The sequence below is a fragment of the Coregonus clupeaformis genome, chromosome 19, assembly GCF_020615455.1.
Source record: "Coregonus clupeaformis isolate EN_2021a chromosome 19, ASM2061545v1, whole genome shotgun sequence".
NCBI lineage: Eukaryota > Metazoa > Chordata > Actinopteri > Salmoniformes > Salmonidae > Coregonus > Coregonus clupeaformis.
The window spans coordinates 40,444,322-40,458,487 of NC_059210.1; the positions used below are offsets into that span (position 1 = coordinate 40,444,322).

General features: G+C 36.4%; 1 protein-coding gene across 5 annotated transcripts in view; it reads right to left on the bottom strand.

Annotated features, from left to right (window-relative positions):
- The window catches only part of LOC121531901 (chromodomain-helicase-DNA-binding protein 2-like), a 37,836-nt gene extending 24,281 nt beyond the window's left edge, over positions 1-13,555 (bottom strand). For 2 of the 5 annotated variants that reach the window (XM_045204965.1, XM_045204961.1), the window contains exons 1-5: positions 8,987-9,751; positions 7,428-7,491; positions 7,220-7,278; positions 5,489-5,543; positions 461-2,723 (exon numbers count right to left, since the gene is read on the bottom strand). In XM_045204965.1, the coding sequence (XP_045060900.1) occupies positions 461-519 (59 nt within the window). In that variant the 5' untranslated portion in view covers positions 520-2,723; positions 5,489-5,543; positions 7,220-7,278; positions 7,428-7,491; positions 8,987-9,751. Of the gene's footprint in view, positions 1-460; positions 4,388-5,488; positions 5,544-7,219; positions 7,279-7,427; positions 7,492-8,986; positions 9,752-13,515 lie in introns of those variants that run through there. The other 3 variants (XM_045204962.1, XM_045204964.1, XM_045204963.1) reach the window with 3 other exon arrangements.
- Between the last annotated feature and the right edge of the window lie 611 nt (positions 13,556-14,166).

Sequence of the window (14,166 nt, forward strand, 5' to 3'; positions counted from 1 at the left end):
AATTATAATGTGGATTAGATATTCATTTGAATATTTCCCTTCAGCCGCATATGTTGTTAACATGTGTAAATTAGAGGTGTCAAATGTTTTAAAAGGATAAGCATTGTATGTTCAAATGGTGCAATGCAGTATCGACTAATAAAGACAAGGTCATATTACATTGTAACGATAGACCAACAGATATTGAAATCATGCATTTGTTCATGGGAAAAAGCCATATAAAACTTTAGTTTGTGTACATGTGGGTAAATATGTAATACAAATAGCCTGAAAGTTCAGTCTTTAGTGTAACAAATGCTAAGAAAATTAGGGTGTGGCTTTAAAAACCAAGGTCATTGATTTGAAACTGGTACAAATCGGGAAAACTATGTAGCAAATGTGTTCACAGGTGATCAACCATGCATGTCAAGGTAAACAATCAAGACAGATGTCAAAAAAGTGAAAATATAGAAGATCATACCTTGATGCGTTGCTTTGAGTCGAACCTTCATTTTCTTGCTTTTTATTCTTATTCTTCATCGTCGTTTTATCTTGAAAACGTTTGATTTGATGATCTTATGTCCTGGTATTTACTGTCAAAAGTTAGAAGAGGGATGAACTATCATAAAAGTCCCATAAGATTGTTTTTGCTCAGAAGACAGTAAAAGCGTTGACGTTATGAAATAACAGACAACAGCATTGTGTCGGACGTTTAAAACTGGCATTTATATTAATATATACATTGTCGATTTATAAATAACAACTGATGACATTATGTTATAAAAAAGCCAAGTGTTTAGTGTATTTCAATTAGATTCACCGATCGAGCCACATGCACGAATTCTAACTGCGTCATCAGACAAAGGACGACTAAAATGTGATAAAATAACAACCGATTGTAGGCAACTTAGGTATTATAAAACGCTAACATACCTATTCCATGTACAGGAAGGTATAATGAAGTTAGATTCACATCCGCAAAAGTACAGACTATTTAATACTTATGACATTAAAATGAAAATAAATGGCATATAAAAAGGTTGAATGAAAATAAACATTAGGCACGAAAAACTAAATGTTGACAATAGGATAATGAAGACAACAAAAGTGATAGTGAGACGACAGGCTATAGCTCTTCACAGAGCACACTAAAAATGGAGGGGCGCCATGGCTGCCAAACCTAGGCAGAGAAAACAACGACTCGCGCACACACGCTGCATAACGGATCTACACGACGAAAAACGCATTAAATACCGCAGAAAACCTAATCTACTGTTCACTATAGTAATAATTGTTATTTTAAGTAAAAAAAATATTAATAGAGCGCCATATTCCAGCTTGATGTCATGAAAAAGAAAAGGACTGACGAAAGCCCAGTTAATTGTTCCCCTTCCCAAGGCTCATCCGCCATCTAGAGCTCCTTCCTAGCTCTGAAAGCTTTGCCTTTGATTGACGTTATTTCTATTTACCCCACACTCAGGTGATGTCCCAAAGTCCCACCCCCTTTATTTTGTATAAAAACGGCATAACTTTATTACATTTTTATTTTAAAAACTTTTTAAAAACTTTGCTTCACTTCAAGAGGATAGCCTTTGCCAAAGTCAGATCCATGTTGAAACAGAGGTTTGAAGTTGAACAACATTATTAAAAATATATTTTAAAAACACTGAGACCCATCACTTCCTGTTCAGACAGGAAATAAGACTTTAGGAGCCATTTTAGAGGCAAAGAACCTTGGACCATTTCAGTTCTTGCCAAAAGCTGTTTTAACTCTTTGTATTATGTAGCGCTATGTAGAACTGCAATGTATAACTCTTATTGGTTGAATTAATAGTATGGATTAGCCAGCCACTTCGCCATACCCTTTAACTTGACTTCAGTATTTTTGTGTGTGTTGCTAATCACGAAAGTCAGATTTTGTGGACAGAAGTCCTACCTAAAGTGTATAAGTTGTACCAAAAGTGTATGATGTAATAAACTTGAAATGATATTATCCCACCAGGGATGTAGTGGTACAAAAAAGGTAGGTTGCCAAGTATTGCTCGAGATGGAGACAAGTAACGAAAAACTTAAGCAAAAAATTTTAGCGTAATAGGTGTGTGAAGATTCCGAAATAAAAAGTTGCGTAAACTGTTACACTTGCATTTACCTTCTACCATATCCCTCGATCCTACGTAAAGCTAGTACTTACTAGCTAGCACTATTTATGTAATTTAACATTGTATTCCTTTACAAGGCAAATATATCATACCTTCCAGTAACAGGAGGCATTCAGCAGCCCCAGAAAATACCAGAAACTTCATTACATTTTCGTAAAATTGATTCAAAGTTTGTACTTAGAATTTTCACATTTAGCGAATAGACAATATAGTCTCGTAACAATCTTGGGTAGCATATTGATCAATCAAAGAGTCAGAATAGTGAAAAACATTTTTATTTAATATAAATAACAGCACATTAGGAAATCACAGAAGTAGAAAAGTACTCTGTAATTGAATGCAGTAAAAGCAACTATTACAATGGCCTATTCAAACAATTGAGTCCAAATAATCCCCAGCACATCCAAAGTACAAGAGTCCATGTAAAAGTTTAAGTAATTGCAATTGATGCATCTTTTCCAGTCAAATAAAATCCAGAAAAATCCAAGCAGTCAGCGTTTCAAAAATCCAATTAGCTCCCAAATCACATTCGCCATCTTGATGACAAAGCAGTTGTCTCCACTTCAATGTCCAGTAGAATGGGGTCTTTAATGGAATTAAGAAATAAAGAGGAAATGAGTCAAAAAACCCAATTACATTTAAGAATGAACTTTTGTCCAAACCCATCAGTTGGAATTTTCCGGCAAAAATAGCTTCAATAACGGCACAAAAGATTCCAATACTGAATAGCTAGCTAAAAGTCTAGTTGGTAATGAAACCCAGAAGTTAAAATGTCTGTATTACTGCAGTATGCGATGACAAATATCGCAATTAATCGAAGAAAAAAATAATAAATGTCTGAATCCTTAATCCCCATACATATAAACAGGTAATTTGCAAACTGATCGGACAAAATGTAAATATTTCAGCATTCTGCCCCATTTGCCCAAATGGCATTGTGTGCCCTTTTACTAGTGCAATTTATCGCTTTTAAAACACGAACAGAGATGCTCATGCTTTTCAAACATGAACGTAAGACAATGAAGTGAATAAATATTTATATGGAATACTAAAAGTAATGCAAGCGTTCTGTTCAAATTTCCACAACAAAACAAAAAAATTGGTTAAACCCTTTACTAAAGGCGGATTCTCGCGATAGTGTTTTAACGATGACATGGATGTCAAATATTTGTATGCTTCGTTCAACTGCTCCCCAGAAGTAGGAAACTCAAAACTATCTGAACCGGGAAACTCGGGAGTACAACTAATATTTCCTACTTGGGAGCTTATTGTGATCGGTTTTGGATGTCGGAAACTCGTAATTACGGCGATTCCGGGAGCTTTACAGATATATCCCAATCTTGAATTTCCGATCATTCAGAGCGCACATGAATGCAGCATTATGCAATTTAATAGCAACCATTCAACACATTTTACAGCTGAATAATTGGAAACAGCAACAAAGACAAAACAGGAAATACAACAAAATTGCATGCACAAGTAAAAGCTAAGCAAATGGAATGTTCTAACACGCCTGTTAATCGAAACGTATCACAGTTCAGTATAACTTATATTTGAATGTGGATCATGTAAATGAGTTATTTCTTTGAAAAGTATCCGATTTTAAAAACGAATTATGCAACCCGTGCCATGGTTTGTGATCTACTTCTGGGAATACACCATGTTCTTTAGATATAAAATACATTGGTGACATTAGATCTACTTCTGTGATTACACCATGTTCTTTAGATATAAAATAAATTGGTAACATTAACTTGATACGGTTTATTATTATTTTGCTGTCAGGCTTGGCAAAACTACTTAAACTGTCCATTAGGGGGTCCACAGGAATCAAATTGAGCACACGTTGGCATGAGTTAATCTCATAATCCTGCAAAGTTCCTTTTCCAACACTTTTGGACAACTGACATTGCTGAACCATTACGGTTGTATCTAAACTATTGCAGCTTGATTTGTAAACGAAGCACAAAACTACAACAATAGTAATCATGCATGAGTTAAACTGCACAAAATATGCTAAAATGTGCTTCATCTGCATGCACCCTGCCTCCAAAACTTCCACACATGACCAGCAGAGATTCACCAAGGAAGAGATGAAATCACAAAATCGGCATGTGGTATGTGAATAAAAACATTTTTTTCTCAAAATGGATTACACATTCACATGAACCAAGATAAACAAGGGGCAGGTTCCGACTCAAGATGTCAGTTCTTGACCAGCAGGTGACAAAGTTAGTTTTTGGAGGATCCTGCCAAGAAAACAACTGAATTCTTACAATGAAAATAATCTCATATTCTAAGTACAAGGAAATATCTCATTAGTTTCCGTTGGGCCTTTAGTTTGACGTTCTCGTTCAGGGGACATGCACAGAAAGCCATTAGTAGAGGTGGGTTGGGTCTAATTAATACAGGGTTAGTCCCCATTTCATATTTTACTAAAGAAAAGAAACTGGATATGTATCACAGAAGACCTGGCCTAAATGTGACAGTTTGACTTTCCCAATAAAGTGAAAAAATAGTGAATCATAATGGTAGTAGTATCTAGGTTACTTTATTATCCCATATGGGAAATTGATAGAATAGTATAATGCAGTAGTCTATGCATTATGTCAGAATACACTGACCTTACCATAGAGACTAAGTAATTTAAAAAAAGAGCTTCATCCATCTATTATGATTAAGTTTGTTAAAAAAGAGAGACTAAAGGATATATTTGGCCAGTTGTGAATAATCATAGTACATGTTGGCCTGGCATATGTCACAGGCAAGAAAATAATCAGGGAATATTTGAAAGATGGAGGAACTCTTGATGCTTAAAGAAGCTATCAAGAATGAATGAAAACTTCCAGCTTCTAGGGAAAATATGCTGCTTCTAGGGGACATATGGACATATTTTATATAAATGTTTTAAAAAAGGGAGTACTAAACTGTCTTGAATCATTGTGATATGATAGGATGCCCGTATACAAGGCTTATTATAACAAAGGGAGAGATGAGCAACTTTAAACTGATTTAGCTAAAGTGTTCCAACTTTCACTGGAACACACATCTTTCAATAATACTGAAAGATGAGGCAGAATTCCATGGTGGGAGATTTCTGTTGATTCAATTGGTTACAATCATTGCTCTAAATGATATCACTGGGAACCCTACTCCCATTACCAATAAATAGGCCTAGCTCTGGATTTTTATATGTGCTAAAGATCACATACTTTGTTACTTCAATGTTATGTAACAGAAGTAAAAATGTTTAAGAGATCGATTTAGTACAGAGTATTGACAAACTGTTATAGCCGATATTTGAAGATACATTCCATTTGTTACAGCACACAACAAAAGACATGACTTACACATAGCTGTCTTCTTATTTCATTGGGAGGGAATGGCACAGTTCATGCCTTGATTCTGTTAGGGATAAGAGGAATAATTAGGTGACCATCAAATACACCAGACCATGAGTTGTTTCATGAATACTCAGTCATACCGGCCACTAATAAATATGAAAATGTGGTCAACTCGGGAATGGAATTCCAAATCTAGGCTTTTACTTGGATTAAGTTTTTGCAAACCAAAAGATATGTTCTCCAAAATGTCACCTCTGAAATTATCAGGTTTCTTGGAGATATGCTTTATACTCCGGTCAAGTTGTGTATGCCAGAAAAAATATTGCTTTCCAACTTTTTATTTTACATTTGAATGACTCGCCAAAATGGCATTACAAAATTCTGCAACCCCAGTTTACGAGTTGTGACGTTATATTACTTTGCACATTTTCAAACAAATAATTTAAAAGATTGTCATAAAATATATCAATTATTATGATAACCATGTTTCATATGAACAGAATACTACACGGCATCTTCTTGATTGGTAATGTAGCTAATTTGACCAACTGTCAACATTAGCAAGCTAGCTACTTTTTAGCAATTTTAGCTAGCTTATTTGCCAGCATCTTAGTATAAAACGTTTACTACATTAACTCATCTCATTCATCCCAAATCATTCCGACTTCTAAAAAACGTCATACTTAAGTCGTATAGCAACTTCAACAACTGGTAAATACTCATTTCCAAGGAGCACTTGAACACCGGGATAATGCTAATGGCTACTTTTACGATAACGATCATACGTTTCAGGCCTAGGCATGATTGAGTTGAGCCAGATAAATAGGCATATTTTAAAAATACCTTTAATTTGCGGTGTTCTTTAATTGTCTGAGATCATTTATTTACCCATTAGCTAGCTAGCCATTTTTCCCTTCTGATGTATGGATGTCAGTTACAGGATAAACAGCACATTTTGCAAGCACTTAACAGAGACCTTGTGCACTGCAATGTAACCATATGCATCCAGAATCAAATTCCGAAAATAAGTAACAAATCGCAAACGTAACAGGAACCCTCTCATCTTTGAAAATTTGAAGCAGCGTCATGTTAGCTACATGAGGAGCTAACCGTAATAGTGAGTTGTGTTGCCCTCTTGTGGTCTTAATGAGCACTGCCCGCAAGTGTTCACTTGCACATAAAAAAAATACAAAATCTTATTAACTCTTTCTTGTAGTGTTGTCACGATACTAGGAAGTAACGAAGCAAAGGAAACAAAACATGAAGCAGACTACATTTATTGACGAAAACAGTCCTAACATTGGGGGGGGGGGGGAGGGGCAAATGCCTGATGTCACCCGGAGTCACATTTGTTTATTTTGCAAGCTATAGAACACAATATTTTACAAAAGTAGGTTTTTAAGGACCATAGAGTTTAGTCTGCTTCATGTTTTCTTTTTTGCCAAGGAAAATCTGGTATTGTAGTATTGCGATACTGGTATCGTGACACTACTTTCTTGTGTTTATTTTGTTCTTCTTTCAAGTAATGAACGGGCGCAGACTAATGCCAAGTGCGTACACAATGCAAATGTTTTGTTACAATGTACTAGTGTTAGGATACAAGGTTTATTAAACACATCCATATTTTTCACATTAAAAACATTTCCCTATTTTGTCCTTAATGTTATTCAAATGTGTCATGCATTCAGGTTTTATTATCTGCTCTGTCTTTAATTAAAGGAAACACTTTATACTTACAAGTCTTGGTCATTCCAATCCCCCTAGTCATCAATTTGGTGGATCGTCCGGATGACAAACTTCAAAAGTACAAATACAAAAGTGAAAACATGCCAACAGCCCAACCTATTGGTTAGTCTTATATAGCAGTAAGGATAATCATACTCGCTTAATTAAACACTCACTAATATTAATCATTAATATTAATAAAATACCCCCACAAACTTACATTTTTTCAAATATCAAAACATTGGTATTCTTCTTTCAGCCCATTTTTCTATCTTCAATGGTTCCTGAAATAAATAAAATATGAAAATTGATTATTATAACAATTATTATAAATGTTACAACATCTGGCAGAATGCCATCAATTTTTCTGATTAGAGATTATATACATCTTTACAGAATTTGATATTAAAATGTTACTACAAATGCTACAGAGGCAACCATATACATGACTAAGTGGGTAAAAAAAAATCTAATAATATCTACCCAGAATTAATTGTTGATATAAAACCATTTGTATTAAGGCAACTGATCTGCACTTACATTTCGAATGCATGCATGTCAAAAAATACTATTCATCTTGAAAAACATAAATATGCATTGTGGCCATTGATACAATCACTTGTGTGTGTATCAAAATTCAGACATAAAATGTATTACAATGTTTAATGGCACCAGAGACCTTTATGTTAAGCTTTAATAAAGATGATAACACAGCATCAACTTGATTACATGAAATATCTATGAAACACAAATCTCATCCTCACTGTATGGACATATTTCAATAACCTGGCCAGGATAGCATTAGCATTTGTGTCTTGGAAGAGGGTGCATTTCTTAATAATTCCTCTATGAATTGTGATGAAGTGAATAGTTTTGTATTTGTCAAGTGTGAAAAACCTACTCCCAAATCTCATCTTCATAACAGCTTGAAAAAATAACCTAAAAACGATTTATGAAATGTTTTCAGTGGCTTTTATTTCCATTCTGTACCACAACGAGTTAAAAGGCAACACCCTATTTTAAATTTTCGAAAAATAGCTTATATATGCTCCTCAAGACATGGCAGTTTCATTTGAACATAATAAATATTTGGTGTTATATGTATAGAAAGCACATAAAGAACATTATCGAACATATTGATTTACCTTCATTTTAATTAATTATTAATTGTTGTTAAAATTAGCCAAAATATTACATTAGGCATAATTACATGTCTGGAACTTTTTTCAACATCTAATAACTAAACCTGGCAATAAAGCCTTTTCTAATAGATATATCTTATTTTTTATTAAATGTTGTACGGAAAAACATCGAAATTCACTCATATAATATATAAATCTCTTGAAATCACATTATAATGCTTCATACTCTCATCTTACTCTCGACCCACTCAAATAAAAAATGAATGTGAAGGTGTACTCAATTTAGTTAATTTCTCTCTGTTCATTTCAGACAAGGGCATTTGCCCTTTCAAGGACAAAGCACATTTTAAATGCGTAGGTTCTAGAACTCGAAAGTGTACCCAATCATATATGTTGCTTTGTATTTGACTTAGGCTAACGCAACACAACATATCTTTCTCTACTCATCCCACGAATTAGAATTTCAACCACCCCGACATCCAGTCAGAAAATTGTTTTTCTTTTTCATTCTTGGCAGGGGACCCACCATGGCCATTTTTACAACAGACCGTCGAACCCTCGCTCTTACCACCATATTGCCACATCTTCTAAACGCGTCTTTATATTGGAAAACTATGTTTTTCTTTCAGATTCTTACCCATATGTGAGGCGGGCGCCATCCCTTGTCTTCTACCCGCGCGGCCGCCGCATTACTTGCTGATTTTTGTATTTTATCGGGATCTTCTCCCTGACAGTTGTCCTTCTCTCTGCCATACTGTGCTGGAGTCTCGTCTCTTCGGTCTGTCCTTCTCCTTACGTCTGCCTGAACTGTTATCCTATTCAATACAGCTCTGCCCCTCTTTTTCAACGTAAGCGCATACAACTTCCTCTAAAACACACCAGCATTCTGGGTAGCAGAAACTCTACTCTGAAGGTTTACATAATTACAATGAATCTATTCATTGAAGTCAATATGCAACATTGTGCTCGACATTTTGAAATGTATCGAATGTTAGTTACAACGAGGAGGAAGGATACATTGTTGCAAGATTCTCCTACAGTATGAAAATGTATGCACTCACTAAGTCGCTCTGGATAAGAGCGTCTACTAAATGACGTAAATGTATTATCCAAATATTTATCCTCAAAGGGTTATTTATGTCTGTTATGCATTTAAATACACCTTTTTTGTTCCTCCTAAGAAATGTTGTGTTTATGAAGACCATTTAACGGCAAGATGTAAACAAACGTCATTAGTGAAATAGTTTGTAGTTTTGAATATCAAACACACTTGAAGTTGTTGTTAATTCCTCCTGTCCTGTATATTTCACTAAACATTTCAGTAGACACTTATTACATAATGTGTTGCAAAGCCCTATATTAAATTCAATAATTCTTGAACAGTATATACACTACCGTTCAAAAGTTTGGGGTCACTTAGAAATGTCCTTGTTTTCGAAAGAAAAGCAAATTTTTTGTCCATTAAAATAACATCAAAATGATCAGAAATACAGTGTAGACATTGTTAATGTTGTAAATTGCTATTGTAGCTGGAAATTGCTGATTTTTAATGGAAAATCTACAGAGGCCCATTATCAGCAACCATCAGTCTTGTGTTCTAATGGCACGTTGTGTTTGCTAATCCAAGTTTATCATTTTAAAAGGCTAATTGATCATTAGAATACCCTTTTGCAATTATGTTAGCACAGCTGAAAACTGTTGTGCTGATTAAAGAAGCAATAAAACTGGCCTTCTTGAGACTAGTTGAGTCTCTGGAGCATCAGCAATTGTGGGTTTGATTACAGGCTAAAAATGACCAGAAACAATTAACTTTCTTCTGAAACTATATATTCTTGTTCTGAGAAATGAAGACTGTTCCATGCGAGAAATTGCCAAGAAACTGAAGATCTCGTACAACGCTGTGTACTACTCCCTTCACAGAACAGCGCAAACTGGCTCTAACCAGAATAGAAAGAGGAGTGGGAGGCCCCGGTGCACAACTGAGCAAGAGGACAAATACATTAGAGTGTCTAGGTTGAGAAACAGACGCCTCACAGGTCCTCAACTGGCAGCTTCATTAAATAGTACCCGCAAAACACCAGTCTCAACGTCAACAGTGAAGAGGCGACTCTGGGATGCTGAACTTCTAGGCATAGTTGCAAAGAAAAAGCCATATCTCAGACTGGCCAATAAAAAGAAAAGAAAAGATTAAGATGGGCAAATGAACACAGACACTGGACAGAGGAAGATTGGAAAAAAGTGTTATGGACAGAAGAATTGAAGTTTGAGGTGTTCGGATCACAAAGAAGAACATTTGTGAGACGCAGACCAAATTAAAAGATGCTGGAGGAGTGCTTGATGCCATCTGTCAAGCATGGTGGAGGCAATGTGATGGTCTGGGGGTGCTTTGGTGGTGGTAAAGTGGAAGATTTGTACAGGGTAAAAGGGATCTTGAAGAAGGAAGGCTATCACTCCATTTTGCAATGCCATGCCATACCCTGTGGACGGCACTTGATTGGAACCAATTTCCTTCTACAACAGTACATTGACCCAAAGCACAGCTCAAAACTATGCAAGATCTATTTAGGGAAGAAGCAGTCAGCTGGTATTCTGTCTATAATGGAGAGGCCAGCACAGTTACTGGATCTCAACCCTATTGAGTTGTTGTGGGAGCAGTTTGACCATATGGTACGTAAGAAGTGCCCATCAAGCCAATCCAATTTGTGGGAGGTGCTTCAGGAAGCATGGGGTGAAATCTCTTCAGATTACCTCAACAAATTGACAACTAGAATGCGAAAGGTCTGCAAGGCTGTAATTGCTGCAAATGGAGGATTCTTTGACGAAAGCAAAATTTGAAGGACACTATTATTTCTGACCTAGTCAATGACTACATTTCCTATGAATTTGGCTATATTCCCTATTCAAACTCATTTCATGTATGTTTTTCATGGAAAACAAGAATTTCTAAGTGACCCCAAACTTTTGAACGGTAGTGTATATAGATGTCAAAATCTACCAGTGTCAACTAATGTAGGCTCAACAGGGATTTCAGAGTTCAACAAATGAGCCGCTACCACATTTGTAATTGTTTACCTAAGATAGTGTGATATAATTGCTAATATTGATAATGACTTGTATTGATATGACCAATAATATGCATTGACCATGTAAGAATCACTTACATACAGATATAATCGAAGAAATCATGCATAGACTGTAACTGCTTTGCTTTGCAAGAAGCAGCAATAACATACACGCCATTTTGAATGTCCTGTTCAGTCCATGGTACTCCACCCCCATCTCCAACCAATAAGATGAAAGCCGGAACAGCTCTTGTTGTTTTGCAGTGGAAGATTTTCTTTAAAAAGAACCACAGCCTAGCAACAAGAGCTGTAAGCCCTCATTCAAATAAAAAACTTTACCCTTCCTTCCCTGCTTGGGAGGATCACAGATCTCGCCAGACTGGATAAACCTAAAAATACATGGTGCAAATCATACTATTAGATAGTGATCATCCCAAAGAGAGAAGAAGGAGACAGGGTGTGGAGGTCAATAGTATTGTAATCACACCAGAATCGTCTTTGCACTGGAAAAACAAAAAGGTGCCAGATGAGCTTGAAGTAGAAGTTACGCGTCGCTACAGATCTTGGATCAGATTACCCTACCAAACCCTAGCTTTAATAACTAGGGGAAGATAAATCTGATCCTGTATCAGTGGTTAGTGGCAGTAACGGTGATTGGGTGAAATCACTGGGGAAGCCAGAAAAAAAGGCATATTACAACCTATGTGTTGTGATAATTGCGTTGTTTGCTCTATAACCTGTTAATTCATATGCCTTGCAAGTGTGATATTTAAGTGATACTGCCCGAGAAGCCGGTGTTTGGAGGACATATTGGCATGGGTGTTGTTAGGCCTGAGACGAAGTCGAGAGCCGGAAAACCGTGCCATTATATCCTCCAAACACCGGCTACAGGGCATTATCACTTATATATCACGGTCGCAAGGCATATGAATTAACATATATACAACGGGTTACCAATATAATGATTTACATATTTTCATTAAAAACGTTATTTTGATTAATTTATTCATACTATTTCATCCTTTCGCAGGATATAGTTCCGACACAAATCTAGGGTTGCTACCCAAGCCGGCTGGTCGTTCATTCTATCGATTCGGTTGCCAGAGACACGACCCAGTCGTTCAGTCTTTTTGTTCTGTATCTATGGACGCGACCCAGTCGTTCGTTCTAAATGTTCTATTGCCATACTGGCTGGCAATGATCTTCTCCCTTGCTTGCTAGCTAGCTAGCCAACTATGGCCAACTTACAGTCACGTCAAACAGTGCAGCCAGAATAACAACAATGTAGCTTCATTTGTATTTGTTTAAGATGTTTTCTAGTGACATTTATCTGGATACATCCATAACAATGAGCTAATGAGGCGCGATTTCACCTGGCATAGAAAATGTGCTCTCTCGTCGTAACACAATCACTTCAAACTGAAGCTGGAAAGATTGCAAAGCAGCTGCACTTTGTTAGTTTTACCTGTTTTCTATCGACATTACTTTGTATATATATCCATAGAAATTATACTGATTCATGATTTCGACTGGCTGAGAAAAGCTTACTGCCTGTCTCATCCCAACTACCAACACGTTCATTACTATGTTGCAAATGTCGGAGAGACAGACAGCAAGGTTTATACAAAAAATCTCCGCCGTTGAAAACTAAATGTTAGTCTAAAAGAAATGTCAGATAATGTCTAGATTCTTTTTATAGAGGAGATCAAGTTTATAAATTCAACCACACCTTTGTTTTATCACAAAACCGGATAGCAACATCTGTCCCGTTTAGTTCACAAAGCATATTGCATGTAACAGACAGTTACATGACCTACAGCATGGTCAAGCAAATGTTTCTGACATTTTGGACCACTAAACAACTATTGATTTAGAACCACAGAGAGTTACCGCAAGTCGCAAAGAAAACAGGAGCTGCCTCCACTATTTCAGCAAAATTTCAACATCATCAAATCACCTCTGCTTAGTCTAATACAGTGACAACTAAAAGATAACAAAAACAATTTAGTCCAATCAACGTAAGCTAAATATGACGTGGCTGCGGTTCTGATTTCTGTGTGCGTGTACGTTCGTGCAAGTAGAAAAATATGTTGACTCAACCTACTTGTAGAGAAACGTCAATGCCATCCTCCTCTCTTTCATGTTGACGAAACTGTTTATCACTCTGTCATACAGTAGTACAGCTTTTATTTTTTGTTGTCCTAGACTACCTGGCTAAAATGCTTGCTTTTTGAATTAATGGTTGGATCAGAATCGCTGTTATAATCATTGGCCAGTACAGAGAATTACGTGAAACGACAAGTCCAAATCCCTATCTCCACCATGGCTAATTTAGGAAAGGGCCAATTTTAGCTAGCTAGCTAGCCACCGGAGGACAACACAACGAGATGCAACAATTCAAGTTGTTTCTGTCAATTACTTATGCTCTTAAACTCTCTAAACTGGCTTCCTTTTACACTTTCTTTTGGTGCGCCAGGACTTAGATTAGCTCAATGCTGATTGGCTCATTTTTCTACTTTTTTTAATCAAGGGAGGCCAAATGCGTTCCATTCAATGCTTCGGGCAGCAACAATGTCATACTCGTTTGGACCAGACAGCCTCAAATAGATTGCCTACACGTAGAGAGACAGAGGGGCGCTGTTTCGCTCGCTCGGAAGCTTTCTCCGGCGAGATACATTCAGCCTCATGCGAATTGAAGGAACATTATGAAACAGAGAGACGAAAGATACATTATTTTATATGTTTTTTTTGTTGG